The sequence below is a fragment of the Scomber japonicus genome, chromosome 12 (assembly GCF_027409825.1).
Source record: "Scomber japonicus isolate fScoJap1 chromosome 12, fScoJap1.pri, whole genome shotgun sequence".
In the NCBI taxonomy this organism is placed as follows: domain Eukaryota; kingdom Metazoa; phylum Chordata; class Actinopteri; order Scombriformes; family Scombridae; genus Scomber; species Scomber japonicus.
This window is the reverse complement of record NC_070589.1, coordinates 32,540,474-32,568,461: the sequence shown is the minus strand read 5'-3', so window position 1 is coordinate 32,568,461 and position 27,988 is coordinate 32,540,474. Positions and strand designations below refer to the sequence as shown.

Here is a 27,988-nt window from a genome sequence, read left to right as displayed (position 1 = left end):
TCACAGTTTATTGCACATCCTCGTCAGGCATCTCTGTTTCAGATCTGTGGAGGAAGGTAGATCACAAACCAGGTAACTGAGACTGCAGACTGATTAACTTGCTGATTTTTCACTTTTAACCCTCTTCCTTCCTTCCTTCCCTCCTTCCTTCTACCTTCCTTCCTTCCCTCCTCCTTTCCTTCCTTCTTCCTCCCTTCCTGGTATTGTCCTCCGGGTCAACTTGACCCTTTCTTCCTTCCTTCCTTCCCCCTAACTCATTCTTTCCTTCCCTCTGCCCTTCTTTCCTTCCTCCTTCCTTCTTCCTCCTTTGCTTCCTCCTTTTCTTCCTTCTTCCTTCCTCCCCCCCCCCTTTCCTTCCTTCTTCCTTCCCCCTTTCTTTCCTTCATTCCCTCCTCTCTTTCATTCCTTTCCTTCCACTTTCAGACCCCCTTGAAAAAGAGATGGTCCATTAATACAAAAAAAATTGGACCTTTCATTTTTCATTTGAACTCTTTTATTCCTCCTGCTGCAACTTTTTAAAAGCTACATTTTACCGTTCACTGACTCCAAACTGTGTCAGCCGCCAGTCAAATCCATGTCTCAGCTGTCGACTGTCACCTTGTTTTTTAATCTAAAGTCTTTTTCAGAAATATTAATCAGTGGCTTCACTCGACGCTCGCCTGCTCCCAGTATATGTTGAACTGCACACCTTTCCTTCCTTGTTCCTCCCTCCTTTCCTTCCTTCCTTCCTTCTTCCTCCCTTCCTCCTTTCCTTCCTTCCCCCTTTCTTCCTTCCTTCCTTCATTCCCTTCCTTCTTCCTCCTTTCCTCCCTTCCTTCCTTCATTCCCTCCTCCTTTCCTCCCTTCCTTCCTTCATTCCCTTCTCCTTTCTTTCCTTCCTTCCTTCTTCCTCCTTTGTTTCCTCCTTTCCTTCCTCCCTCCCTCTCTCCTTTCCTTCCTTCCTTCCTTCATTCCCTCCTCCCTTCCTTCCTTCCTTCTCTCCTCCTTTCTCCCCTCTTTCCTCCTTCCTTCCCTTCTTCCTTCATTCCCTCCTCCTTTCCTTCCTTCCTTCCTTCTTTCCCTCCTCCTTTCCTCCCTTCCTTCCTTCATTCCCTCCTCCTTTCCTCCCTCCTTTCCTTCCTTCCTTCCTTCATTCCCTCCTCCCTCCCTTCCATCCTCCCTTCCTTCATTCCCTCCTCCTTTCCTTCCAGCTGTCGACTGTCACCTTTTTTTTTTAATCTAAAGTCTTTTTCAGAAATATTAATCAGTGGCTTCACTCGACGCTCGCCTGCTCCCAGTGTATGTTGAACTGCAGGTAACCATAGCAACAGGGCCCGATGCTCCAGGCTGTGTTGTAATCTCTGTAAACAGATATCTGCATATGAATGGAGGATCTGTGGGCAAAGGACAAGATTCTGCTTCCTGTTTCTGTTCCGGTGATTTTGATTGAAACAAGCTTTTGGTGGCGTGAAGAGAAACAAGTCAACGAGTACTGATGTTGGTTTCGGTTGGTTTTAAAGCTAAAGGTTTAAAGTGTCTCAAATCACATACTTCTCTTAGTACATTGTGTACTTACTTGTGTAGTGTGCAAATTTCGACAGGTTAGTATTGCTTCAAATCAAACACGGCTGTTGCGTATTTACCGGAAATGACAATTAGCTAGTTAGCATTAGCGTTAGCATTTGCGGTAACCCAATAAACCTACTGATGGCTTATATGTGACAACAGTATAGTGCAGAGGTGTCAAACCCATCTTCATTCAAGGGCCACATACAGACCAATTTGATCTGATGTGGGCCGGATCATTGAAGAGAAGGAAGGAAGGAAGGAAGGAAGGAAGGAAGGAAGAGGAGAGAAGACGGTAAGGAAAGATGGAAGGAAGGAAGGAAGGAAGGAAGGGAGGAAGGACCTTTTAACCTGTCAAATGTTTTTTTAACCTTCCTGTCGTCCTCCCGGGTCAAATTGACCCATCTGTTTTGACTGCTCCTTCTTTCCTCCCATCCTCCTACCTTCCTTCTTTTGTCCGTCCTTCCTACCTTCCTCCCTCCCTTCCATCTTTCCTCCCTCCCTCCTTTCCTTCCTTCGTCCGTCCTTCCTCCCTTCCTTCCTCCCTTCCATCTTTCCTCCCTCCCTCCTTTCCTTCCTTCTTCCTCCCTTCCATCCTTCCTTCCTTCTTCCTCCCTTCCATCATTCCTCCCTCCTTTCCTTCCTTCCTTCTTCCTCCCTTCCATCTTTCCTCCCTCCCTCCTTTCCTTCCTTCTTCCATCCTCCCTTCCTCCCTCCTTTCCTTCCTTCCTTGACTCGAGGACAACAGGAGGGTTAATCAAACTTTTATCTTTAATCTAAAAAGAAACAAACAAGCATGACAGCAGAATCCATTTTTACCCACAAAGCTGAGCCTCATCTTGAAATGACCTAATTACAAAACTAAGTGTGAAGAAAACAGAGAGGTGTTGTTGAGAGGGAGGACAGAACAGCTTGTTTCTGCTCCAGAGATCTGACCGTTAGTGAAGTCGGCAGCCCGACGCCGATACTGAACAACCTCCTGCACTGTGCTGCTGAATCCTCCCATGACTTATTATTTCTTTTCTTTGCCTGTGTGATGAAATGTGATGTTTGAAATGTGAACGCTGCAGATGATGAACGAGGGAGTTACAAACGAGTCTGGCAGATAAAACATGAGACTAGACACGTTTGGATGTTGTAGGAGTTCCTTCCTTCCTCCCTCCTTTCCTTCCTTCCCTCCTTCCTTCCTTTCTTTCCTTCCTTCTTCCTTTCCCTCCTTCGTCCCTTCCTTCCTCCTTTCCTTCCTTCTTCCTTTCCCTCCTTCGTCCCTTCCTTCCTCCTTTCCTTCCTTCTTCCTTTCCCTCCTTCGTCCCTTCCTTCCCCCTTTCCTTCCTTCTTTCCATTCTTTCTTCCTCCCTCCTTCTCTCTTGCTTTCCTTCCTCTTTCTTTCCTACCTTCCATCTTTCCTTCCTCCCTCCCTCCTTCTTTCCTTCCCTCCTTCCTTTCCTTCCTCCCCCCTACCTTCCTCCCTTCCCTTCTTCCTCTGTCCTTCTTTCCTTCCTCTTTTCCTTTCTCCCTCCTTCCTTTCCTGCCTTCTTCCTTTCCTTCGTCCCTTCCTTCCCCCTTTCCATCCTTCCCTCCTCCCTCCCTCCCTTCCCCCCTTCCTTCCTTCATTCCTTCCTTCCTTCTTCCTCCCTTCCATCCTTGACTCGAGGACAACAGGAGGGTTAATAAAGTTACCTTAACTTTAACAAGAAGTAGTCAGTAATTAAAAAAAAGGCTCATGACTAATTAAAAAACAGAAGTTGAATATTGAGCAGAGACTCAAAGTTGCCTTTTCATTCAGGTACTCTACTTCCTGTTCTCTAATTGCTTTCAAGGGTTTTTTTTTTTTTAATCTAAGTCAGTTTCAATTCAAATCCCGTTAAAAACTGAGTCTAAAAATACACACAAAGAGCTAATTAGAGCCGGAGGGAGGGCTGCTATGACACGGTGTGAGACCTCTCTCCGGCCCGGCGGCGGGGATGGTTGGCGTGTCAGAAGCTGTGAGAGAGAGGCGGCTCTCTGGGCGACCTCTCGAGCCTATTAGCTCGGAGGATTCATGGCTGCAGCTCGGAGGCTCCTGCTGAGCCGCGGCTCTAATGAGCTCTGATGCCGACTCCCAGGCAAACATGGCTGACACGTCCCCATCGGTACAGGTGAAGGATGAAGTGTGAAACCCCAATTATTTCTGACTCACACACACACACTCACAACTGTGTTTGTTGTGTTTAGAAGCAAACCGACATGACTTCCACTTTAAAGTTATGTTTGATTTTTTTTTTTGAAGCACTGAACAACAAATCCACTTGTGTGCTAACGCTGTCAAATGTGTGAATTAGCTGCTTCATAATTACTTTACCCGAGGAATATTTTGTTTTCTGTCCAATTTATTTCCCATTTAGTCTGATTCTCTGCAGACTCTCTCTTAAAGGAGACTTAATGCACTTCATTTCAAGCTCTGTATTTTCATTTTTTGGACTCCTTATTTATCTTCCACTCAGGAAACTTCACACTAGAAAACACTGATATGTCAAATATCACCAGAAAAAGGCTTCAATGCAAAACATTCATACATTTTCGGGGGGAATAGTGGACATATTCTGCACATCTCCAGCTCTATATTAATATTCTGGGTCTCTACTGGAATATCTCTGTATGAGCTTAAGTATCAGCTTAAAAACATATCAAGAGTGAAGGGTTTTATGTCTCAAACAGACCAGGAGAAGTTGATTCATGCTTTCATCTCAAGTAGACTCGACTACTGTAACGGTCTTCTGACTGGACTCCCACAAAAAAGCATTAAACAGCTGCAGCTCATTCAGAACGCTGCAGCTCGAGTTTTAACGAGAACAAAGAGATCAGAGCACATTACTCCAGTTGTCAAGTCTTTACACTGGCTCCCAGTCAGTTATAAAGTCTTTACACTGGCTCCCAGTCAGCTATAGAATAGATTTTAAATATATAAAATAATGTCAACGATGCATGAATAAGCATCAAAAACAAACTGGATGTCCTAATTAGCATTCCAAATATTTTAAAACTTTACTTGGCTGGCTCCCAGTCAGCTATAGAATAGATTTTAAAGTTCTGCTACTGGTCTACAAATCACTGAATGGTTTAGGTCCAGAATACATGAATGACATGTTAGTAGAATATAAACCCAGTAGAGCTCTGAGATCTACTGACTCAGGTCAGATAGTTGAGCCCAGAGCTCTGAGATCTACTGACTCAGGTCAGATAGTTGAGCCCAGAGCTCTGAGATCTACTGACTCAGGTCAGATAGTTGAGCCCAGAGCTCTGAGATCTACTGACTCAGGTCAGATAGTTGAGCCCAGAGCTCTGAGATCTACTGACTCAGGTCAGATAGTTGAGCCCAGAGTTCAAACTAAACATGGTGAAGCAGCTTTTACACAACTGGAACAAACTACCAGCAGAACTGAAATCATTTTTAAATCCAGGTTAAAAACACTTCTCTTCTCCTGTGCTTATGATTGAGCTCTTTTAACCTTCGTGTCGTCCTGCCGGATCAAATTGACCCCTTCTGTTTTGACTGTTCCTTCTTTCCGTCCTTCCTTCCCCCATCCCTTCCTTTCTCCCTTCCTTCTTTCCTCTGTCCTTCCTTACTCCCTTCCTCTTTTCCTTTCTCCCTCCCTCCCTCCTTCCTTCTTTCCTCCCTCCCTCCCTCCTTCCCTCCTATCTTCCTTCCTTCCTTCTTTCCTCCTTACTTCCTTTCCTTCCTCCCTTCCTTTTAGGTTAGGCCAACTGTTGCCTTACATTTAAGTTAATTACTGATCCAACTCTCTTCTATAACTTACATAAACACCATTTTAAATAATTAAATGTTTTTGGTTTTCCTTTATATTATTAAATTGTACAAGTTTCTAACTATGTCCATGTAAGTATTGTCATATAAGAGTAGGCTTAAAACTTTCCTTTGTGATAAAGCTTATAGTTAGGGCTCTTTGAGCTCTTAACTTATGCTGCCATAGGCTTAGATTGCTGGGGGACCCCCATGATGCACTGAGCTCCTCTCTCCTCCTCCCTCTCTCTCTCTCTCTATCCATCCATCTATATCCATTAACATTCATGTTCTATTAATGCATTCAATAAGCTAAACTTCTTCCCCGGAGTTGTCTTTCTGGTTTCTGGTGTCTGGCTCTGCTTTCTGGTCTCACAGGTAATCTGGGCCTGTAGACGTCCAGATGACAGATTCCAGTCCCGGACCTTCTAGCTTCATTGTTGATTTTCATTGTGTTTCTCTCCTCTATCCTTCCTCTCTCTCTCCTATCCTTCCTCTCTCTCTCCTATCCTTCCTCTCTCTCCTCTATCCTTCCTCTCTCTCTCCTATCCTTCCTCTCTCTCCTCTCCTCTCTCTCTCTCCTCTATCCTTCCTCTCTCTCCTCTCAGCCCCAACCGGTCGAGGCAGATGTTCTCCCACTGTCTGGTCTGTCTGGTTCTGAGGGTTCTTCCTGTTAAAAGGGAGTTTTTTCTCTCCACTGTGTCTCATGTGGGAATGTTGGGTCTCTTTAAAGTTAAAACCTGAAGAGTTCGGTTTAGAACCTATTATTAATATTATGTTGTTTTTATCAGTCAAGGATAAACCTTACCTGGCTATAGTTGAGGCTTAAACAAATAACAACCTATAAATTAATGTTAAATAGTGAAGCTCATAAACTGAGAGCTGTACAGTTTATAACACACTTAAGGTCTGAATGGCTGTGATGTTTTTTTAGTTTTTTTTTTTTCCAGCGGATCATCTCTGAGCCGGCAGCCCGAGGCGACTCTGAGGGAAGCTCATCGATCTGTGAAGCCTCAATAAAGCTTTCACTTCAAAAACCCACGGAGAGACTCCAGCGTGAGCCGAGCCGAGCGGCTGATGTGGATTTGCTCTGACAGCGCGTTCAGAGTGGCTAAAGTTCTTCACCTCCAACCGCCATCGATCGGCCGCTTCACTTCCTCTACGGTAACACTTACTTCTGGAGAAGGAGATTCTTCTGACCCGCCGGCAAACCTCAGACGTGTGTTTCTCTTACCAGAGGTGGAAGGAAGGAAGAAGGAAGGAAGGAAGAAGGAAGAAAGGAGGAAGGAACAAAGGGAGGAAAGAAGAAGGAAGGAAAGAGGGCGGAATGAGGGAAACAGGGAAGGAAGGAAAGGAAGGAGGAAGGAACGAAGGAAGGGAGGAAGAAGGAAGGAAAGAGGGAAGGAAGGAAAGGAAGGAAGGAAGGAAGGAGGAAGGAACGAAGGGAGGAAAGAAGAAGGAAGAAAGGAGGAAGGAACAAAGGGAGGAAAGAAGAAGGAAGGAAAGAGGGCGGAATGAGGGAAGGAAAGAGGGAAGGAAGGAAAGAGGGCTGAATGAGGGAAGGAAAGAGGGAAGGAAGGAAAGGAAGGAGGAAGGAACGAAGGAAGGGAGGAAGAAGGAAGGAAAGAGGGAAGGAAGGAAAGGATGGAAGGAAGAAGGAGGAAGAAAAGGATGGAAGGAAGAAGGAGGAAGAAAAGGAGGGAAGAAGGAGGAAGGAAAGGATGGAAGGAAGACGGAGGAAGGAAAGGAGGGAAGAAGGAGGAAGGAAGGGAGGAAGAAGGAAGGAAAGAGGGAGGAAGGAGGGAAAGAGGGAAGGAAGGAAAGGAAGGAACACTTACTTCTGGAGAAGGAGATTCTTCTGACTCGTCGGCAAACCTCAAACGTGTGTTTCTCGTACCAGAGGTGGCTGTCGTCACAGTATCTGAAAAAAAAACACCATAGAAGAAGAAGAAGAGAATTACAGTCAACAGCTGACATCACATCAACTCAACCTCTGTTTTCATCTTTGACTCAACTTTCTTTCCTTCCTTTCCTCCCTTCATTCCCTCTTCCTTCCTTTCCTTCCTGTCTTCATTCCCTCTTCCTTCCTTTCCTTCCTTCTTCCTCCCTTCCTTCTTCCTTCTGAAGAAGGAAGGAAAGAGGGAGGAAGGGGGGAAAGAGGGAAGGAAGGAAAGGAAGGAGGAAGGAAGAAGGAAGGAAAGGAAGGAGGAAGGAGGGAAAGAGGGAAGGAAGGAAAGGAAGGAGGAAGGAAGAAGGAAGGAAAGGAGGGAGGAAGGAGGGAAAGAGGGAAGGAAGGAAAGGTCTATGCAACGATTTACTGATATATGAATGTTTCTCCCTTCCTTCTCTCCTCTGTCCTTTCCTTCCTTCCTCCCTTCCACTCCCCGCCCTCCCTCCTTCTTTCCTTCCTTCCTTTCTTCCTTCCCTCCTTCTTTCCTTCCTTCCTTCCCTCCTTCGTTCCTTCCGTCCTTTCTTCTTTCCTTCCTTCCTTTTCTCCTTTCTTCTTCCTCCCTTCCTTCCTTCCCCCTTTCTTTCCTTCCTTCCTCCCTCCCTTCTTTCCTTCCTTCCTCCCTCCTCCTTTCCTTCTTTCTTCCTCCCTTCCCTCCTTCCTCCCACCTTCTTTCCTTCCCTCCTTCTTCCTTCCTTCTTTCCTTCCCTCCTTCCTGTCCTTCTCCCTTCCTTCCCTCCTTTCTTCCTTCCCTCCTTCCTTCTTTCCCTCCCTCCTTCTGTCCTTCCCTCCTTTCTTCATTCCCTCCTTCTTTCCATCCCTCCTTCCTTTCTTTCTTCTTTCCTTCCCTCCTTCTTTCCTTCCTTCCTTTCTTTCTTCCTTCCTTCCTTCCTTCTTTCCTTTCTTCCTTCCTGCCCTTCTCCCTCCCTTCCTTCTCTTCTCTGTCCCTCTTTCCTCCCTTCCTTCCTTCCTTCCTTCCTTCCTTCCTTCCTTCCTTCCTTCCTTCCCTCCTTCCTTTCTTTCCTGCCCTTCTCTCTTCCTTCTCTCCTCTTATATGACTTCTAAATGAATCCTAATGTAGAGAACATCACATATGAACCTTTTCATGCGGGTCTTGTAGCTGAAGGGTCTGCAGAGACACTGAGAGAAGAACTTGCAGAGCTCGAGGACGCACGGCTGCAGCTTGTGAGCTCCGACCGTCGTCGTGCTGCCGGAGACGTCGTCGTACGTCAGCTCCTGTCGTCTCCAAGGGCAACCTCTCAACACACACACACACCGTTAAACTAAAGTAATGAACAAGTTAATCACACAGGTTAAACTTCCTGTCGTCCTCCCGGGTCAAACTGACCCCGCCTGGTTTAACTGTTCCTTCTTTCCTTCCTTCCTTCCTCCCTCCCTTCCTTACTTCCTTACTTCTTTCCTTCTCCTTTACTTCCTTCCTTCCTTCCTCCCTCCCTCTCTCCCTTCTTTCCTTCCCTCCTTCCTTCCTCCCTCCCTCCCTTCTTTCCTTCCCTCCTTCCTCCCTCCCTCCCTCCCTTCCTTCTGTCCTTCCTTCCTCCTCCTTTCCTTCTTCCTTCCTTCCTCCCTCCCACCCTTCCTTCCTACCCTCCTTCCTTCCTTCCCTCCGTCCTTCCTCCCTCCTTTCCTTCTTTCTTCCTTCCTTCCTTCCTTCCTCCTTTCCTTCTTTCTTCCTTCCTTCCTCCCTCATTTAATTCCTTCTTCCTCCCTTCTTTCCTTCCCCTCTTCCTCCCTCCCTCCCTTCCTTCCTTCCTCCCTCATTTAATTCCTTCTTTCCTCCCTCCCTTCATTCCTCCCTCCCTCCCTTGACTCGAGGACAACAGATCACTCAGGTTGGTTCATATGTAAAATAAGAACACAAAGACTTAAAATAATTAACCTTTAAAAGCTCACGGAGGTGACGTGGAGAGTAAATCTGTCAAATAGTCTCATTGTATTATTTGTATGGCGTCGTTTCACTATTTAAATTTAAATCCTCCATTTACAGGAATCACTGGTGCTGATGCATGATAATCATAATTAATGCATTGCAGGTACACAGGTCCCCTAATTACCATAAAAATACATATTCAAATGTGAATGTTAATTAGATGCTTCTCTACTTTCTGCAGTTATTTGAAATCCTTAACAGGTTTTATTCAGAGCAGAGAAGCTGTGAAGGGAACTAATTTCTTCTTCCTAAACTTTAAAAGCAAATTAAAACTATAAAGATGGTTAGGGAGGGAGGGAGGGAGGGAGGGAGGGAGGGAGGGAGGGAGGGAGGAAAGGAGGAAGAAGGAAGTAAAGGAGGGAGGGAGGAAGGAAAGGAAGGGAGGAAGAAGGAAGGAAGGGAGGAAGAAGGAAGAAGGAAGGAAGGGAGGAAGAAAGGGAGGAAGAAGGAAGGAAAGGAGGGAGGAAAGGAGGAGGGAAAGGAAGGGAGGAAGAAGGAAGGAAGGGGGAAGAAGGAAGGAAAGGAGGGAGAAAGGGAGGAAGAAGGAAGGAAAGGTGGGAGGAAAGGAGGAAGGAAAGGAGGGAGGGAGGAAGGAAAGGAGGAAGGAAGAGAGGAAGAAGAAAGTAAAGGAGGGAGGGAGGAAGGAAAGGAAGGGAGGGAGGAAGAAGGAAGGGAGGAAGGAAAGGAAGGACTTTCCTTAACAGGTTTTATTCAGAGCAGAGAAGCTGTGAAGGGAACTAATTTCTTCTTCCTAAACTTTAAAAGCAAATTAAAACTATAAAGATGGTTAGTCTTCATCTTCATCTTCCTCGCTGGTTTATTTCTTTCTCTTTAAATGATTAATTAGTGTCAGTCAGGCGGGATTACAGTAGAAGAAACAGAATAAACTGATTGTGTGTTTTTGTAGAAGATGTTTGCTGTGTCATAAAGGTTTTTAAATTATATATTAACCCTCCTGTTGTCCTCTAGTAGGAGGAAAGAAGGGAGGAAGAAGGAAGGAGGGAGGGAGGAAGGAAAAGAGGGAGGGATAGAGGAAGGAAAGGAGGAAGGGAGGGAGGAAGGAAGGGAGGAAGAAGGGAGGAAAGGAGGGAGGGATAGAGGAAGGAAAGGAGGAAGGAAGGGAGGAAGAAGGAAGGAAGGAGAGAGGGAGGGAGGAAGGAAGGAAGGAAAGGAAGGGAGGAAAGAAGGAAGGAAGGGAGGAAGAAGAAAGTAAAGGAGGGAGGGAGGAAGGAAAGGAAGGCAGGAAGAAGGAAGGAAGGAAAGAAGGACAGAGGAAAGAAAGCAGGGAGGAAGGAAGGAAAGAAGGACAGAGGAAAGAAGGAAGGGAGGAAGGAAAGGAAGGACTTTCCTTAACAGGTTTTATTCAGAGCAGAGAAGCTGTGAAGGGAACTAATTTCTTCTTCCTAAACTTTAAAAGCAAATTAAAACTAAAAAGATGGTTAGGGAGGGAAGGAGGGAGGGAGGGAGGGAGGGAGGAAAGGAGGAAGAAGGAAGTAAAGGAGGGAGGGAGGAAGGAAAGGAAGGGAGGAAGAAGGAAGGAAGGGAGAAAGAAGGAAGGAGGAAAGAAGGAAGGAGGGAGGTAGAAAAGAAAAGAGGAAGGGAGGAAGAAGAAAGTAAAGGGGGGGGGAGGAAGGAACGGAGGAAGGAAAGGAAGGACTTTCCTTAACAGGTTTTATTCAGAGCAGAGAAGCTGTGAAGGGAACTAATTTCTTCTTCCTAAACTTTAAAAGCAAATTAAAACAAAAAGATGGTTAGGGAGGGAGGGAGGGAGGGAGGGAGGGAGAGAGGGAGGGAGGGAGGAAAGGAGGAAGAAGGAAGTAAAGGAGGGAGGGAGGAAGGAAAGGAGGGAGAAAGGGAGAAAGGAAAGAGGCCTTCCATCCTTCCTCCCTCCTTCCTTCTTCCTCCCTCCCTCCTACATTCCTTCCTTTCTTCTTTCCTCCATCCTTCCTTCCTCCCTCCTTCCTTCCTATCCTTCCTCCCTCCTTTCTTTCCCTTCCTACCTCCTTTCCTTCCTTCCTTCCTTGAGTCTAGGACAACAGGAGGGTTAAGGTGACATAAATAGCCTCTTAGCTGCTAATATGAAGTGTGGCAATACTGAGGTCAAAGGTCACATCCATGCATCATACAATAAGTCCATAAATAGACGTGATGATGTAGATAATTACGTTACTGTACGATAAGCTTATACGTCTGTTTTGAAACTTTATTTTAACCCTTAAACAGACAACGTGCACCAGGAGATACAGACTCTTTAACCTTGTTGTCCTCCCGGGTCCTTCCTCTGTCCTTCCTTCCTTCATCTGTCCTTCCTCTGTCCTTCCTTCCTTCCTTCCTTCCTCTGTCCTTCCTTCATCTGTCCTTCCTTCCTTCCTCAGATCTAAGTTCAGCTGTTAGGGTAAATGTTCCCTCCTTCTGTCCTTTCTTCCTTCCTTCATCTGTCCTTCCTTTCTTTCTTCCTTCCTTCCTCCTTCCCTCCCTCCCTTCCTTCTTCCTCCCTCCTTCCTTTCCTTCCTTCTTCCTCCCTCCTTTCCTTCCTTCTTCCCTCCTTTCCTTCCTATCTTCCTTCCTTCCTCCCTCCTTCCTTTCCTTCCTTCTTCCTCCCTTGCTTCCCTTCCTTCCTCCTTTCCTTCCTTCTTCCCTCCTTTCCTTCCTTCCTTCCTTCCTTACTTTAGGTGCAAATGACATAACTAGTAAGGGCTGTTTAAGGGTTAAGAAGACTAAATGACTTTGACTTGTCAGAGACTCAGAAGGCCATTTATGTTTATATTAACGTTACCTCCTGGTGTTTATATGTGTGTGTTTCTTCATGTATTATGTATTTAAATTTGCATGAAATGTGTCATATGTGATCATTTCTCATGCATGTTTGTTTGTGAGGACAGGAGGACAGGAGGACAGGTGGTTAACGCATAAATCACTTCGAAAACTCGCATCTATTTTCCAATTTTAACACAAATTAAACAAAAAAGCTGCAAAAATCCAGACAGGAAATGAACTGCAGACATGCTGTGTGTGTGTGTGTGTGTGTGCGACAATGAATCAAAGCTTTTTATCCCTGGTGAGAGTCTGTGTGTGTGTGTGTGTGTGTGTGTGTGTGTGTGTGTGTGTGTGTGTGCAGCTGGGCGACAAACGCTCATTTTACTGCAAACTAATGACTCTGTGACAAATTGCCCAGGATGCTCTGGCCTTCTGTTTGTTGCTAGGCAGAACTCAGTGGGGGGAGCAGCAGCTGTCATCCACTGAGACATTACTGCCATCTACTGGTCAGACTGGGAACTGCAGCCATATGTTACCTCAGTGTCTTTACTGGTGGCTCTTTATTCTGTCACTTTCATGTCAATTTAATGTAATTGGGTTAGGGTTAGGGTTATATTTTTAATCATATTTGACACATTAACTCAACAGGACTTTGATTTTTACATATTATTTTTATTTTTTTATTGTAACTAATATCATAATGACGTTTCTAAGTAGGTTGCATTCACACTGCTCTAAATTTAAGCCTTACATAATATCTATTACCTCTCCAGCTGTGAACCACACGCAGCTTCTATTGTTGTTTGTGTTTTGTCACCTCGAGTCTCGCTGATCATGTGACACACACAGATACTTGTCCTCAATTTGCTTTTAACCTTTGCAGCTTAAACCCATCAAAGCTTTAACATGGAAGAGAGGGGGTGGGGGGGAGGAGGGCTGTGCCTGCGTTACCATGGTTACCATATCAGCCTCCTTTAGCATCAAATTCTCCTCTTAGTGTTTCTCTGTGTTGAGCTGTGGTGGAAGTATAGTAACAAAAAGACTTTGGGACTAAAAACACTGTAACGTTGAAACATAGAAGGTGAAGATTTGACTCATTTGGACGTTGAAGCTTCATATTAGCTTCAGATTAAACTTTTAAAGTACCCATCAAGTACCAGTACCAATCCAAGTCCCCTTAAGAGCAGACGGTCACACTGAGCCTGATTGCATCCTGATACACAACACAGGACAACTAGAGCTGGATATTGTTTAAAAAGTTACGATACCAGTACCAATCCAAGAACCCTTAAAGTGATCCTGATACCAGCTGAGTCCTTCATTAGATTCCCATTAACACATGTAGGTCTCTGTCTTTCATCGTGTGTAACAGTGTGTAGTGTAGACTCACTTTAGAGCGTTTAGGAGGCATCTTGGCTGCTAAGCGCGCTCTAACTCAAATTCACCACGACTTCACCACCACAGACGGGTCGTAGCTGCTGTGGCAGAGGACCAATCACATGATGCATTAACCTCCCCTTCGTCCTCATATGTGGACGTTACATTTTGGGTTAGCTGAACCTTATTCTTACTTTGACCTGTAGTCTTGTTTGTGGCATTTATGCTTAATAACATCTGTAGTTTGATACAAATTACACTAATTTAAGCTAAAACAAGCTATGGCACTGGCACCTTTTCCATTACAAAGAAGTATCTACTCAACGTGGGCAGGGTCGTCATAGCACGGCTCCGCGAAACTGCGGTGACTTCGTTTTATACGCGACACAAACACATAAACAATGGAGGACATGAAAGCGATGGTGTACTTGCTGCTGTATGAGGCTTTCTGTCACACACAAAGCAACAAAATTGAGCCGTATGACTGTAACGATGTTGCCGGTATTTAAAAATGCTGGGCTTGATTCTTGTCTGGGACGGCTCATGACTCTTCCAGTGAAGACTCTCTGACCAATCAGCGGCCGGCAGTCTGTTGACGTCACATTTAGTATCGGCTCGGCTCGCTTGGAACCTCAGCAGAGCAGGTACTAAAAAAGTACCAGCTACCAGGTACTATCCCTAGTGGAAACGCAAAAAAAAAAGGGTCGAGGTGAGCCGAGTCGTGCTGGAACTGTGTATTGGAAAAGCGCCATTAGAGGGAGGGGAGTCATGGGGGGACAAAACCTGAACTTCCACAACAATCTACAGTGCTGTTTACTGACGAAAATCCCACTTTTCATGCCGTGTTAATTTATAATGTACCAGCCGATGTTTTACCTGCTTTCTCTGCTTCCACAGACTTGCTGGGTGTTGTAGGTCTTCTTGTGACCCTCTCAGCCACCGTAGTTCCCACAGGTGACCGGCTGGTCGGATGAACCGTGGAGGTCCTGTGTTGCGTTGTTGTTGTTCTCGGCCGTTGTGCAGCTGTGATCGGCGGGGTCGGACTAATCGCTGGTGGGATCGTTACAGGTTTGGTCGTACTATCTGGAACCGACACAGTGGTGACTTGCAGGGTTGTGGTTGGTGGCGTTGATGTCGTGGGAAGAGTTGTTGGTTTTTCTGTAGATTGTGACATCACTGGTGTGGTTTCTCTTTGGGTCGTTGCTCTTTGTGTCGTCATTTGTTGCGTTGACGATCTTTGCGTCGTTTGCGTAGTTGCTCCTTGGGTTGTTGCTCTTTGCATCGTCATATGTTGTGTCGTCAATCTTTGTGACATCACTGGTGTGGTTTCTCTTTGGGTTGTTGCTCTTTGCGTCATCATTTGTTGGGTTGTCGCTCTTTGTGTCGTTTGGGTTCTTGCTCCTTGGGTTGTCATGTGTTGTATCGTCTCTCTTTGTGTCGTCATGTGTTGTATCGTCTCTCTTTGTGTCGTTGTTGGTTGTATCGTCTCTCCTCTTTGCGTCGTCGCTTTCTGCGTCGTCCGCGGTCTCTCTGCTGTAGTTTGACTCGTGTAGTTTCTTACAACGGTCGTAGTAGTTTGAGGAGCTGTTGTCTGCGGCGGTGCGGCGGTGATCGTCGCTTCATCCGCAGCTGTCGGTGAAACTGAAGAATCAAAAATAGACAAAAAAGAAAGTTTGATTCACTGCCTGCGATAAAGCGGAGGTGGTGATAGAAGTAGTCAACTGTCTGAAAATGTAAAAATCCTCTCCACACTTTTATTATAATAATCTTGGTAGATACCTCATTGACTGATACATGTCTAAATGTATATAACTGATCATTTTTGTATATTTTTTAACCTTTTTAACCTGCTTTTAAATGTTGCAGATTATTATGAACATTTCAGGTGAGCTCATTTTGAGTTTGAACTCCAAATCAAGTGATTTAGATCATCTGGATAAATGGTAAATGGTAAATGGACTGTACTTATATAGCTCCTTTCTAGTCTTTACAACCACTCAGAGCGCTTTACATCACGTTATTCACCCATTCACACACATTCATACACTGATGGCAGGAGCTACCACGCAGGGTGTCAACCTGCAACCTTCTAACTTTTCTGATCAACCACTTCATTTCAGTTATTTTCATTATCCATTAATCTATTGCTTATTGATTAATCAAGATTAATGAGCTGCTAACTGTTTCACAAATATGACATTCCCAAATGTCAGAGGACTAAAGAAACCAGAAAATATTCACATTTGAGATGCTGGAATCAAAGAATTTGGAAACTGTCTTCTTATTATTAACCCTCCTGTTGTCCTTGAGTCAAGGAAGGAAAGGAGGGAGGAAGGAAGGAGGGAAGGAAGAAAGGAAGGAAAGGAGGGAGGAAGGAAGGGAGGAAGGAAAGGAAAGGAAAAAAGGAAGGACAGAGGAAGGACAGGAAAAGAAAAAAGGAAGGACGGAGGAAAGAAGGAAGGAAGGTAGAAGGGAGGGAGGAAAGAAGGAAGGAGGGAGGGAGGAAAGGAAAAGAGGAAGGTGGGGGGAGGAAAGAAAGAGAAAAGGAAGGAAGAAAGGGGGATGGAGGAAGGAAGGGAGGAAAGTGAGAGGAAGGAAAGAAAGAGAGAAGGAGGGAGGAAGGACAGACAGAAGGAAAGAAGGGAGGAAAGAAGGAACAGTCAAAACAGACGGGGTCAATTTGACCCGGGAGGACGACAGGAAGGTTAAAGAGATTAATCTAATGGTAGACAACTTATAAATTAATCAACCAGTCCTTGCTGCTCTACTTTGTAGCACAGTGTTATTGTAATTTATAGAAATCAAGGATAAAACTGTGCAAATAAGCAGAATTATCCTCCTTCAAATCTCTCAAGTCTCTTCTTTCTTTATAACACAAGAAAGAAAACTGCTTTAATTCACATTTCTCCTCCCTGTTTTTTTAATGACTCAGTACTATTTATAAACTTCTACAACTTTCACGAAATCATTCTGGATAAAATTAGGTGTTAATTCTTTGCACATATCAGATTTAACATAGAAAGTCGGAGCTTCAACAGACTGAATCAAAAACGAGCCGCGGCCCTCCTGCTGAGACTCACCATGTGCGGTAGAATGAACTCTGCTGGTTAACATGGAGCTCATCCCAGATGGCGAGATGTGACTCAGATTCGTGGGCAGTTGGTGCCATTCTGATGTAGAAATAGATAATATAGTAATTAAAAGGCTCTTAGTGATGAAAACAGATACTCACATATTTGCTTTTATACAAACTTTTTACTCACCGAGAGGAAGTCTGATCGAGGAGACGTTAGCTACGGAAAAAGAAGAACATGTTTAGTGAGGCAAAATAACGGGATCATCCCTATGTTCCCCGGGTCCTATGTTCCCCTCTTTGTATGTGACCAGGGAACATAGGGATGATCCCGTCTACAGTTAGCCAGTAAGCTGTGTTAGCTGCCGAGTTAGCAGCCGAGTTAGCAGATGAGTTAGCCGCCAAGCTAGCAGCCGAATTAGCCGCCGAGCTAGCAGCCGAATTAGCCGCCGAGCTAACAGCAGAGTTAGCCGCGATCGGGGAACATAGGCCTTGGGGAACATAGGACCTGGGGAACATAGGTACGCTCCCCAAAATAACTATAAATTAATAACTATGGGTAGAAATAAAGAGACAATCAAAATATAAAAAACATTAAAAAATAAACCCATACCACTGTGCAGCTGGAAACATAATAGGTGATTTAAAAGATGTCACTGATTCAGCCTTTTATTAGTGTGACATCAGAAAAAACAAAAATAAAATAAAAGTTGAAGATACTGAAAAACTGTTATATTGGACATCTGTCTTCCCTTCCTTCCTTCCTTCCTTCTTGTCTTCTCTTCCTTCCATCTGTCTTTGCTCCCTTCCTTCCTTCCATCCATCTGTCTTCCCTTCCTTCCTTCCTTCCTTCCTTCTTTTCCTTCCTTTTTGTCTTCTCTTCTCTTCCTTCCATCTGTCCTTGCTTCCTTCCTTCCTTCCATCCATCTGTCTTCCCTTCCTTCCTTCCTTCCTTCCTTCTTTTCCTTCCTTCTTCTCTTCTCTTCCTTCCATCTGTCCTTGCTCCCTTCCTTCCTTCCATCCATCTGTCTGTCTTCCCTTCCTTCCTTCCTTCTTGTCTTCTCTTCCTTCCATCTGTCCTTGCACCCTTCCATCCATCTGTCTTCCATTCCTTCCTTCCTTCCTTCTTTTCCTTCCTTCCTTCCTTCCTTCCTTCCTTCTTTTCCTTGCTTCTGTCTGTGCTCATTTCCTTCCTTCCTTCCTTCCACATTGTGGCAAAAAAAGATGCTTTAATCCTCAAATAGCTTATAAAAGCATGAGGCCCACTGACTATGGGAGGAAGAAGTAATGCCGGCACACTGTTTTCTTTACACCACCTGCAGCATTTTGTGTGTCTCAGCTGGTTAAGACATAATCTTTATAAATATGGCATCCTGGAGTCTAAATATGACACAAGACATCTGTGCTTTTGAGTGTGAAATACTGCAGAAATCAGATAAATAAACCCTTCAGACACTCAGTTTATCACAAAGTGGTTTTCATATAAAATAAATAGTGAAATACTGCCATCTAGTGGTGAGACTGCATACTTTCCTTTCTGCCTTATAGAGCAGAGGTGTCAAACTCATTTTCATTCAAGGGCCACATACAGAACAATTTGATCTCATTTGGACCAAACCATTAAAAGGAAGGAAGGAAGGAAGGAAGGAAGGAAGGAAGGAAGGAAGGAAGGAAGGAAAAGAAGGAGGAGAAGAAAGAGAATACAGGAAGGAAAGCTGGAAGGAAGGAAGAAAGGGAGCAAGGACAGATGGAAGGAAGAGAAGACAAGAAGTAAGGAAAAGAAGGAAGGAAAAGAAGGAAGGAAGGGAGGGGAAGACAGATGGAAGGAAGGAAGGGAGCATGGACAGATGGAAGGAAGAGAAAACAAGAAGGAAGGAAGGGAAGACAGATGGATGGAAGGGAGCAAGGACAGATGGAAGGAAGAGAAGACAAGAAGGAAGGAAGGGAAGACAGATGGATGGAAGGAAGGAAGGGAGCAAAGACAGATGGATGGAAGGAAGGAAGGGACCAAGGACAGATGGAAGGAAGAGAAGACAAGAAGGAAGGAAAAGAAGGAAGGAAGGAAGGGAAGACAGATGGATGGAAGGATGGAAGGAAGGAAGGGAGCAAGGACAGATGGAAGGAAGAGAAGACAGGAAGGAAGGAAGGAAGGAAGGAAGGAAAGAAAGAAAGGAGCATGGACAGATGGAAGGAAGAGAAGAGAAGAGAAGAAGGAAGGAAAAGAAGGAAGGAAGGAAGGAAGGAAGGGAAGACAGATGGATGGAAGGATGCAAGGGAACAAGGACAGATGGAAGGAAGAGAAGACAAGAAGGAAGGAAAAGAAGGAAGGAAGGAAGGAAGGGAAGACAGATGGATGGAAGGATGGAAGGAAGGAAGGGAGCAAGGACAGATGGAAGGAAGAGAAGACAGGAAGGAAGGAAGGAAGGAAGGAAGGAAATGAGCATGGACAGATGGAAGGAAGAGAAGAGAAGACAAGAAGGAAGGAAAAGAAGGAAGGAAGGAAGGAAGGAAGGAAGGAAGGAAGGAAGGAAAAGAGGAAGAAGGAAACTGGGCCGGATTGGACCTCTCCTCGGGCCGGTTCTGGCCCACGGGCCGCATGTTGTTGTATTGTTTAAGAATAAATACTGTGTGTGTGTGTGTGTGTGTGTGTGTGTGTGTGTGTGTGTGTGTGTGTAACTGCTGTAAACAGACCTGTGTGTGGACCTTCAACGATGGTCTGGTTGAAGAGCGGAGTGACGGAGCCGACCTCCCACAGCTCCGGCAGCTCTCTGCCTGGACAAAACACACACACACACACACACACACACACACACACAGACACACACACACACACACTTCAGCATCATCATCATCACACAACTACACACAATTATACACAGAAGAAAAGAGGTAGTGCATCTTTCTATAATTATACTCTGAAATGATGGAATAGTCTACCTAAAGCAGGGAGGTCAAACATGCGGCCCGTGGGCCAGAACCGGCCCACCGAGGGGTCCAATCCGGCCCCCTTTCCTTCCTGTGTTCCTTTCCTTCCTTCCTACCTTCCTTTTTTCCCTCTGTCCTTCCTTCCTCCCTTTCTTCCTTCCTCCCTTTCATCCTTCTGTCCTTCCTTCCTCCCTTTCTTCCTTCTGTCCTTCCTTCCTTTCTTTTTTACTTCCTCCCTTTCATCCTTCTGTCTGTCCTTCCTACCTTTCTTCCCTCCTTCCTTTTGTCTGTCTTTCTTTCCTTCCCTCCATCTTTTTAATGATCCAGCCCACATTAGTGTCTTTTTCTAGTGTCTCTTTTTTAAAAACTCTTTTCACTAAATGTTTTGTCCATACAATATTCTACAGTTTACTGTAATGTAGCATACCTTCTGCATCTTAGCTTAAAAGATGAATAAAATGATTATTTGATTATTAAAATAGTTGCAGATTCATTTTCTATCAATTGAAAAATTCATGAATTGATGATTTGTTTTAGTTCTATATTGAAATTGTTATATTGCTTTTTCATCAAATTGCATCACAGATAACAAAATTAAAGTCAATATGAGAACTTTTGCATTTAAAAAAAAGACCAGCAAATTAATAGAATAAAAATAAAAACTAGCTAAATTAAATGTATAAACTTAAACAGTTCAGTTTCATCTGAAAAATACACAAAATGACAAAAACAATGACGATATTAAAACTTAAATTAAATCAGAAGAAAACTGAAATATTAATCATTTTATTAAATATTGCAACATTCATTTAACTTACACAGCTTTCATCACTGACGCAGGTTTTCATAATATTTTAGACCAATGATCCAGTGAGCTCTACTTACCCATCTTACCTGCCATCACACAGATGTAGATACAGGCCGAGTTGTTCTTCTGGCTTACTGACATAAAGAAAACAAGACAATATACCATCAGGAGAACATCACATATAAAGACAGGCCTCGAAATGTGTAAAGTGAATTCAGACATTATCTTCTAAACACATTAAATAGGTCATAAATGTATTTCTAAAAAAGGTGTAAAAAGCATTTCAACCATTTAGATTTGAATTGTGGAGCTAGGCTTCACAAACTGTGTTTCAACATTTCTGTGTTCAGGATTTAGTGATTAGCATAAACCCTCCCCTGCTGCTGTAGAGGTATAAATACATTCAGCACACACTACTACTACTACTACAGTTAGCCAGTTAGCTGAGTTAGCCGCCAAGCTAGCCGCTAAGCTAGCAGCTGAGCTAGCCACCGAGTTAGCCGTCGAGCTAGCAGCTGAGCTAGCAGCTAAGCTAGCGGCAGAAAGCTCTCAGACGTAGCATCCATGTTTCTGGTAGAGGTGGTGACTTTGATTGACAGGTGACACTTGGTAGGGGGCGGGGCTTCAGCGGACTCGGTGGCCACGCCCACAGCGTTTGGGAGCAGAGAAAGTGGTTTTGGTTTGGTTTGGTTTTTTTTTAATCATTCAAATTTGGCAGGGTGGTTAACAACACACTTTTCTGTGGTATGTCAAACTCAGAACACATATTTATTCTTACTTTACACAGACTTTAACACCCACCTGATAATATGGAGGAAGATTTAAAGAGCTCATGTAGATAACTTGTTGAGTTTCCCATCACGTCCAACAGGATGGCCGTGAAGTCTGAAGCAGAGAGTTAGTTAAGCTTGTTGAGTTTTAAAACAGATTAATAACATAAAATGAGATATATGAATGAAATATACCTGTTAAATCGTTGGTGTCATTTGTGACGCAGTAGCAGAATCGCCTCCTCAACATGTTGCTTTCTAAACCTCGAATGCTGGAAACTATAAAACATGCAATAAAGTAAGTTCAGAGAGTTTAAACCAGCCTTTGAATCATGTGACAGGGTGTAGATATGGCATGGACATATTTCTACCATAATAATGAGTGTTAACAGTAAGATTTGTGCAGAGTTGATTGTTGAAAGAAAGAAAGAAAGAAAGAAAGAAAGAAAGAAAGGCAGGAAGGTAGGAAGGAAGGAAGGGAGAAAGGAAGGAAAGAAGGAATGAAGGAAGAAAGGCAGGAAGGAATGAAGGAAGGAATTAAGGAAATAAGAAAGGAAGGAAGGAATGAAGAAATGAAGGGAGAAAGGAAGGAAGTAATGAAGGCAGGAAGGAAGGAAGGAAGGAAGGGAGAAATGAAGGTAGGAAGGAAGGAAGGAAGGAATGAAGCTCTGATTTATACTGAGGATGAGTTTATTACATGCAGTTACCGATCTGAGCCACTAGATGGAGCTACTGACACAGTTATAGGTATTAATCCAGTGAGTCCTGTTACTTATGATTCAAAGTGAGGAAGGAAGGAAGGAAGGAAAGGGGTAAGGAGGGAGGAAAGGAGTAAGGAGTAAGGAAGTAAGGAGAGAAGGAAGGAAGGAAAGGAGGAAGGAAGGAAGGACGGAAAGGAGTAAGGAGGGAGGGAGGGAGGAAGGAAGGAGGGAGGAAGGGAGGAAAAGAGGAAGGAAGGAAGGAAAAGAGGAAGGAAGGAAGGAGGGAGGAAGGAAGGAAAGAAGGAAGAAAGGACGGAAAGGAGTAAGGAGGGAGGGAAGGAAAGGAGGGAGGGATGGAAGGAAGGAAGGAAAGGAAGAAAAGGAAGGAAAGGAGAGAAGTCTGAGTAACGGAGAGGGTCTCCAGTGGTTAAATATCTTCATGTTAGATGGAAGGAAGAAAGAAAGGAAGAAAGGAAGGAAGGAAGGAATGTTAGTTAAAGGAGAACATTTACTGTTGTAGACCAGCAGGGTGAGTTTATGTAGAGCAAAGAAAAAGAGGAAGGAAGTAAGGAGAGAAGGAATGAAGGAAAGGAGTAAGGAAGTAAGGAGAGAGAGTAGTTACTGTTGTAGACCAGCAGGGTGAGTTTATGTAGAGCCAGAGAAAAAGAGGAAGGAAGTAAGGAGAGAAGGAATGAAGGAAGGAAAGGAGTAAGGAAGTAAGGAGAGACGGAAGGAAGGAAAGGAGTAAGGAAGTAAGGAGAGAGAGTAGTTACTGTTGTAGACCAGCAGGGTGAGTTTATGTAGAGCCAGAGAACTGTAGGACGTCACGCTGAGGAGAGAGAAGAGCTGCCGAGAGCCTGAAACACACGAGAGGAGAAGCATGAACATTATCTTAATATACGAGACTTCCTTCCTTCCTCCTACCTTCCTTCCATCCTTCCTTCCTTCCTTTCCTTCTCCCTCCTACCTTCCTATCTACCTACCTATTTTCTTACTTCCTTCTCTCCTTTCCTCCCTTCCTCCCTCCTACCTCTACCTTCTTTCCTACATTCCTCCCTCCTACCTTCTTTCCTTCATCCTTTCCTTTCCTCCCTTCCTTCCTCCCTCTTTTTCTTCCTTCTTCCCTCCCTCCTTTCCTTCTTCCTTCCTTCCTCCCTCCTTTTCTTCCTTTCCTTTCCTCCCTTCCTTCCTCCCTCTTTTTCTTTCTTCCTTCTCTCCTTTCCTTCCTCCCTCCCTCCCTTCTTTTTTCCTTTCCTTCCTCCCTCCCTTCTTCTTTTCCTTTCCTTCTTCCCTTCCTCCTTTTCGTTCTTCCTCCCTTCCTTCCTTAAGTCTAAGCAGCTCTGCTTTTAGTTTGACCTCCTCTCTCTCCCTCTCCCCCCATCTCTCTCTCTGTCTCCCTCTGTCCCCCTCTCTCCCCCTCACCCCCCCCCCCCTCTCTCTCTCTCTCTCTCTGCCCCCCCCTCCCCCTCACCCCCCCCCCCCCTCTCTGGTGGTTTTAATAATGACACATTAAAGATTTACAGCTCAGCATCGATCCTCTCCAGAGTGATATTATGACAGCTCACCTGATTGGCTTGAATTTATTAAAGTATTGACGAGGGGCGTGAGGTCGATGGCTGCCGGGTCGATGAGCTCCGCCGGGAATTCTGGGAAAACAGGAAAGACACACGGAGCCAGCGTGAGTTTATTCTGGGTTTAATCTTTATCATGGAATCAGCCGAGTCAGCAGAATGAGACTCGATCATTGAAAGAAGGAATGAACCCCCTTCCACCCATCCTTCCTCCTTTACTTCTTTCTTCCTCCCTTCCATCCCTCCTTCCTCCTTTACTTCTTCCTTCCTCCCTTACTTTACTTCTTTCTTCCTCCCTTCCATCCTTCCTTTCCTTCTTTCTCCTCTCCTTTCTTCCTTCCTTCTTTCCTTTCCTCCCCTCCTCCCATCCATCCCTCCTTCCTCCTTTACTTCTTTCTTCCTCCCTTCCATCCTTCCTTCCTTTCCTCCCTTCCTTCCCTCCTCCCTCCTTTCCTTCTTTCTTCCTCCCTTCCATCCTTCCTTCCTTCCTCCTTCTCTTTCCTTCCTTCCGTCTGTCTTTACTTCATTCCTTCTTTCCTCCCTCCGTCCTTCCTTCCTTTCCTTCCTCCCCTCCTTCTTTCCTTTCCTTTCCTCCCCTCATTCCTTTCCTTCTTTCTTCCCCCCTTCCTTTCTTCTTTCCTTTCCTCCCCTCCTCCCTTCCATCCCTCCTCCTTTACTTTACTTCTTTCTTCCTCCCTTCCATCCTTCCTTTCCTTCTTTCTCCACTCCTTTCCTTCCTTCCTTCTTTCCTTTCCTCCCCTCCTCCCTTCCATCCCTCCTTCCTCCTTTACTTCTTTCTTCCTCCCTTCCATCCTTACTTCCTTCCTCCTTTACTTCTTTCTTCCTCCCTTCCATCCTTCCTTCCTCCTTTACTTCTTTCTTCCTCCCTTCCATCCTTCCTTCCTTCCTCCTTTACTTTACTTCTTTCTTCCTTCCTTCTATCCTTCCTTTCCTTCTTTCTCCACTCCTTTCCTTCTTTCCTTTCCTCCCCTCCTCCCTTCCATCCCTCCTTCCTCCTTTACTTCATTCTTCCTCCCTTCCTTCCATCCTCCCTCCTTTCCTTCTTTCTTCCTCCCTTCCATCCTTCCTTCCTCCTTCTCTTTCCTTTCCTCCCCTCCTTCCTTCCGTCTGTCCTTCCTTCCTCCTTCTCTTTCCTTCCTTCCGTCTGTCTTTCCTTCATTCCTTCTTTCCTCCCTCCGTCCTTCCTTCCTTTTCTTCCTCCCCTCCTTCTTTCCTTTCCTTTCCTCCCCTCCTTCCTTCTTTCTTCCTCCCTTCCTTCCCTCCTTTCCGTCTTTCTTCCTCCCTTCCATCCATCATTCCTTCCTTCCTTCCTTCTGTAAAATACTTAGCTGGTATCAGAATCACTTTAATGGTGCTTGTATTGGTGCTGGTATCGTTATTTATTAAACATTAACAGGCCTAATTATGTCTATATAAATGCTATCTAAATAAAAATGTTTGCTTAAATTAAAAGTTGAATTAAAACAGAATGAAAAGTTAAGATGCAGTAAGAATCTATATCTCTCTGTAACTTTGACTTCATCTTCTCACTTTGTTAAAACCAGTGAATAAAGAATAAATAAAGAGTTTGTGATCAGACTTCTTATATTAATCTTTGACTTTCAGCTGAAACCTAAAAACATAAAAATCAGAATAAAGAGTAATTATTGAAACTAAATACCTGTAGAGTTCAGGAAGTCTCTTCTGTGTCGCTCTTCCTGTCGTCTGGATACGAACGCTGACAGGAAACAAACAGGAAACCAGATTTTAAAAAAGTTAAAAATAAAATGTTTCTGTGTCTCTTTTCTTTTTTATTCCACATTTTTAAATCTCAAATCCAGGATCATTGAGGCAGGAGAGTTCAATCAAACAATTTGTGTTGACTGCAGAAACATTTTATTATAGTGTTGAGCTCCATCTAATTATAAACCTGTCTGTAATCTACTCTGTAGTTTTAATACAATAATCCAATAAAACAGTAGTTACACTAATACACTCACTTATTATCTGTAACTGTTTGACAGGATGTTATAATATAATAAATATAATAAGTCTCCTTATAATAAAACTATAATGTGTTTATAAGCAGATATAAAGACATTAAAATGTGTCATTATTCACTATATTATTCACAGAATTACTAATAACTAATAATTAATAACTTCTCCAATAAGGACATATTTTATTTTATTTTATTTTATTACAATTATGTCATCAGCCTCCTTTTACCTCAGGAGGAATTATAGTTGATAACAAATACATTAATAAACATTTATAGTTACTTACAATAAAGTGCGTTATAAACTCTTTATGAACTGTGTGTATTAGATTAGAGCGTCAATTATTGTCTGAATTATTATAATTAATTTAAAAGTGTTAATCAATGTTTTCCAAAGTTAAACCTGCAGCTTAAATGTGCAGACTACAATAAACCTAAATATATAATTTATTATCACAAGAAAGCAAAAAATATTGACTTTTAAGAAGCTGGAACAAAAAAAATAAAAGGTTGACGACTTAACATGAGCAAAGTATTAAAACAATTAAATGAAATAAATCTGATTTTTTTATGAACTTGCATCAATAAATGTAACATGTAATATTTCATGATTTGGGGAAAAAACTTTCTTAATGACTCTTTCTTTCTTTGTTTCTTTCTTTGTTTCTTGAAATTAAACTATTTACTCTTGGAGAGAACAGAAGATGTATGTTCAGTTCTTACCTTGACTGAAGAGGACGAAGAGTAAAACTGTACAGACACAGATGACGAGACACAAGCCGGGAAGTTTTATAGATTTCTGTAAAGTCGCCATTTCTCCACAAAAGTCCGACTGTGACTGAAATAAAGAGAAAAACACAAAAAACTAAATTAACTCTAAATCCTCCTCTTATCCGTCTGTGCTGATGTTGCAGGTCAGTGAACATTAAAGATTTTTTGAGTTTTTGTGTGAAAAGCATTTTCAGATCTCTACACGATGATGTCATCACAGAAACCAGCCGAGCTCGAAGCCTCTGATTCCTGCAGAGTGTAAAGATTCACAAACCCTCTTAATGATGTAAAGTTTTGTTGGTTGGAGTTTTACTTGGATGTAGAATTAAATCAGAGATGCAACTAATGATTATTTCCTTATCACTATTAATCTGATCATTGTTTTCTTAATTAATTGATGAGTTGTTTGGTTTATTAAATATAATTATAAGAGTCCAAACATTAAAAAAACAGAGAATATTCACATGTGTATAATTTGTAGTTGTGTATTTTCTGTCTTTAAGTCTGTGCGGCATTTTGTGAACTTGTTTATGAAAAGTAGAAATATTAAAGAATATAAATAAATATAAATAAAGGATATTATTGTGTCCGTATTGTAATATATATTAATAAAATATATTCAAAATAATTAACTATCAAAAACAGTTCATTAATTTCCTGATGATCAATAATCAAACTGACTAATTGTTGCATCTCTAAAACATATAGTATAAAGAAGAAATAAAATATAAATATCATATATACATATTAATATAATATATTAGTAAAATATTAATATTGAAAAAAATAAAAAAAACAATTATAATATATACATATCAATTTCATAGAAAATAATAGAAAATTAATATTGGAAAAATAAAGAATAATAAAAATACATATTCAATAAATGAAAAAAATATACTTTTTTCCCCACTACTGCTACTATTTCCACTACTATGAATGCAACAATACATCATAAAGTAAATATCATTAAAAATGACAAAGTCCTGAAGGTTTCAGAGGAATTTAATTGATAAAATTTTGCTTTTTTTTCATTAATTTTGTAAATTTGCAGTTAATTAATCTTCTTCTCTTGAATAGATCTTTATTTTTACTTATGATTTCACAAATTTACATTGAAGACAAAACACAAAAGACTCTTTAACTTAACTCTCTGATGCTTAACAAACTCAATCAATCTCTAAAGGATTATTTTATAACTTTATATTTTTATATATTTTCTGTATCCTACTGAAGTAAAGCCAGCTCACCTCCTCCTCGAGTCCGCCGGTTGTCCAGCAGCATCAAACCTCACCCAGTGGATCACACACCTGCGGTCAGATAAGGATTACACCATGCCTGTTTTCCCTCCTCTGAACAGCAGAGGTTGGCAGCAGGCTGGCAGCTTACTCAGCTCAGGACAAAAAAAGAAAAGAAAGAAAAAAGAAAAGAAAAGAAAAGAAAACAGGGTGTCTGGCTGCAGGCTGGGCGCTGATCCCTAAAGCTGTCCACTGCAAAAAGAGTCAAATACTCGGGTAAGAGTATTCTGAAATTCACAAATCTGAAAGTCTGCAGGATAAAGTTGTTGAATTAAACTTATTCTGTAACTTTTTTGGAGATAAAAAAAAAAAAATGCATCTCTGCTAATTAATGGCTGTTGGTTAACCTTTGTGTTGTCTGTTTAGACTGTTCCTTCTTTCCTCCCTTCCTTTCTTCCTTCCTTCCCTCCTTCCTACCTTATTTCCTCCCTCCTTTCCTTCCTTCTTCCTCCTTTTCTTCCTTCTTCCTCCCTCCCTTCCTTCCTTCTTCCTCCCTACCTTCCTTCCTTCCTCCCTTACACTTTTATTATATTATATTATTATTATTATTATATATAATATTTTGAGTGCATGAGTGCGTTCACACTGAGAAGTATGGAAACATGCAGCACTATGAGAACCTGGATGGTTTTCACTCAAAACAGTCACAAAGTTGAGTGTGTAACTATGGACACTTCTCACCCTCAACGGTCGCCATCTTCGCTCCGTAGCAGAAG

At 43.0% G+C, this 27,988-nt stretch overlaps 1 protein-coding gene across 1 annotated transcript; it reads right to left on the bottom strand.

Moving 5' to 3' along the window:
• LOC128369783 (uncharacterized) lies at nt 1-27,969 on the bottom strand. The gene is made up of 16 exons (XM_053330860.1): nt 27,954-27,969; nt 25,927-25,953; nt 24,886-24,942; nt 23,199-23,279; nt 22,407-22,490; nt 21,128-21,211; nt 20,964-21,047; nt 20,240-20,296; nt 19,121-19,201; nt 16,620-16,649; nt 16,437-16,526; nt 14,437-14,947; nt 14,233-14,318; nt 8,374-8,530; nt 7,165-7,247; nt 1-44 (listed from the first exon to the last, which is right to left on the bottom strand). The coding sequence occupies exons 1-16, from the start codon at nt 27,967-27,969 to the stop codon at nt 1-3; spliced, it is 1,572 nt and encodes a 523-aa protein (XP_053186835.1).
• Between the last annotated feature and the right edge of the window lie 19 nt (nt 27,970-27,988).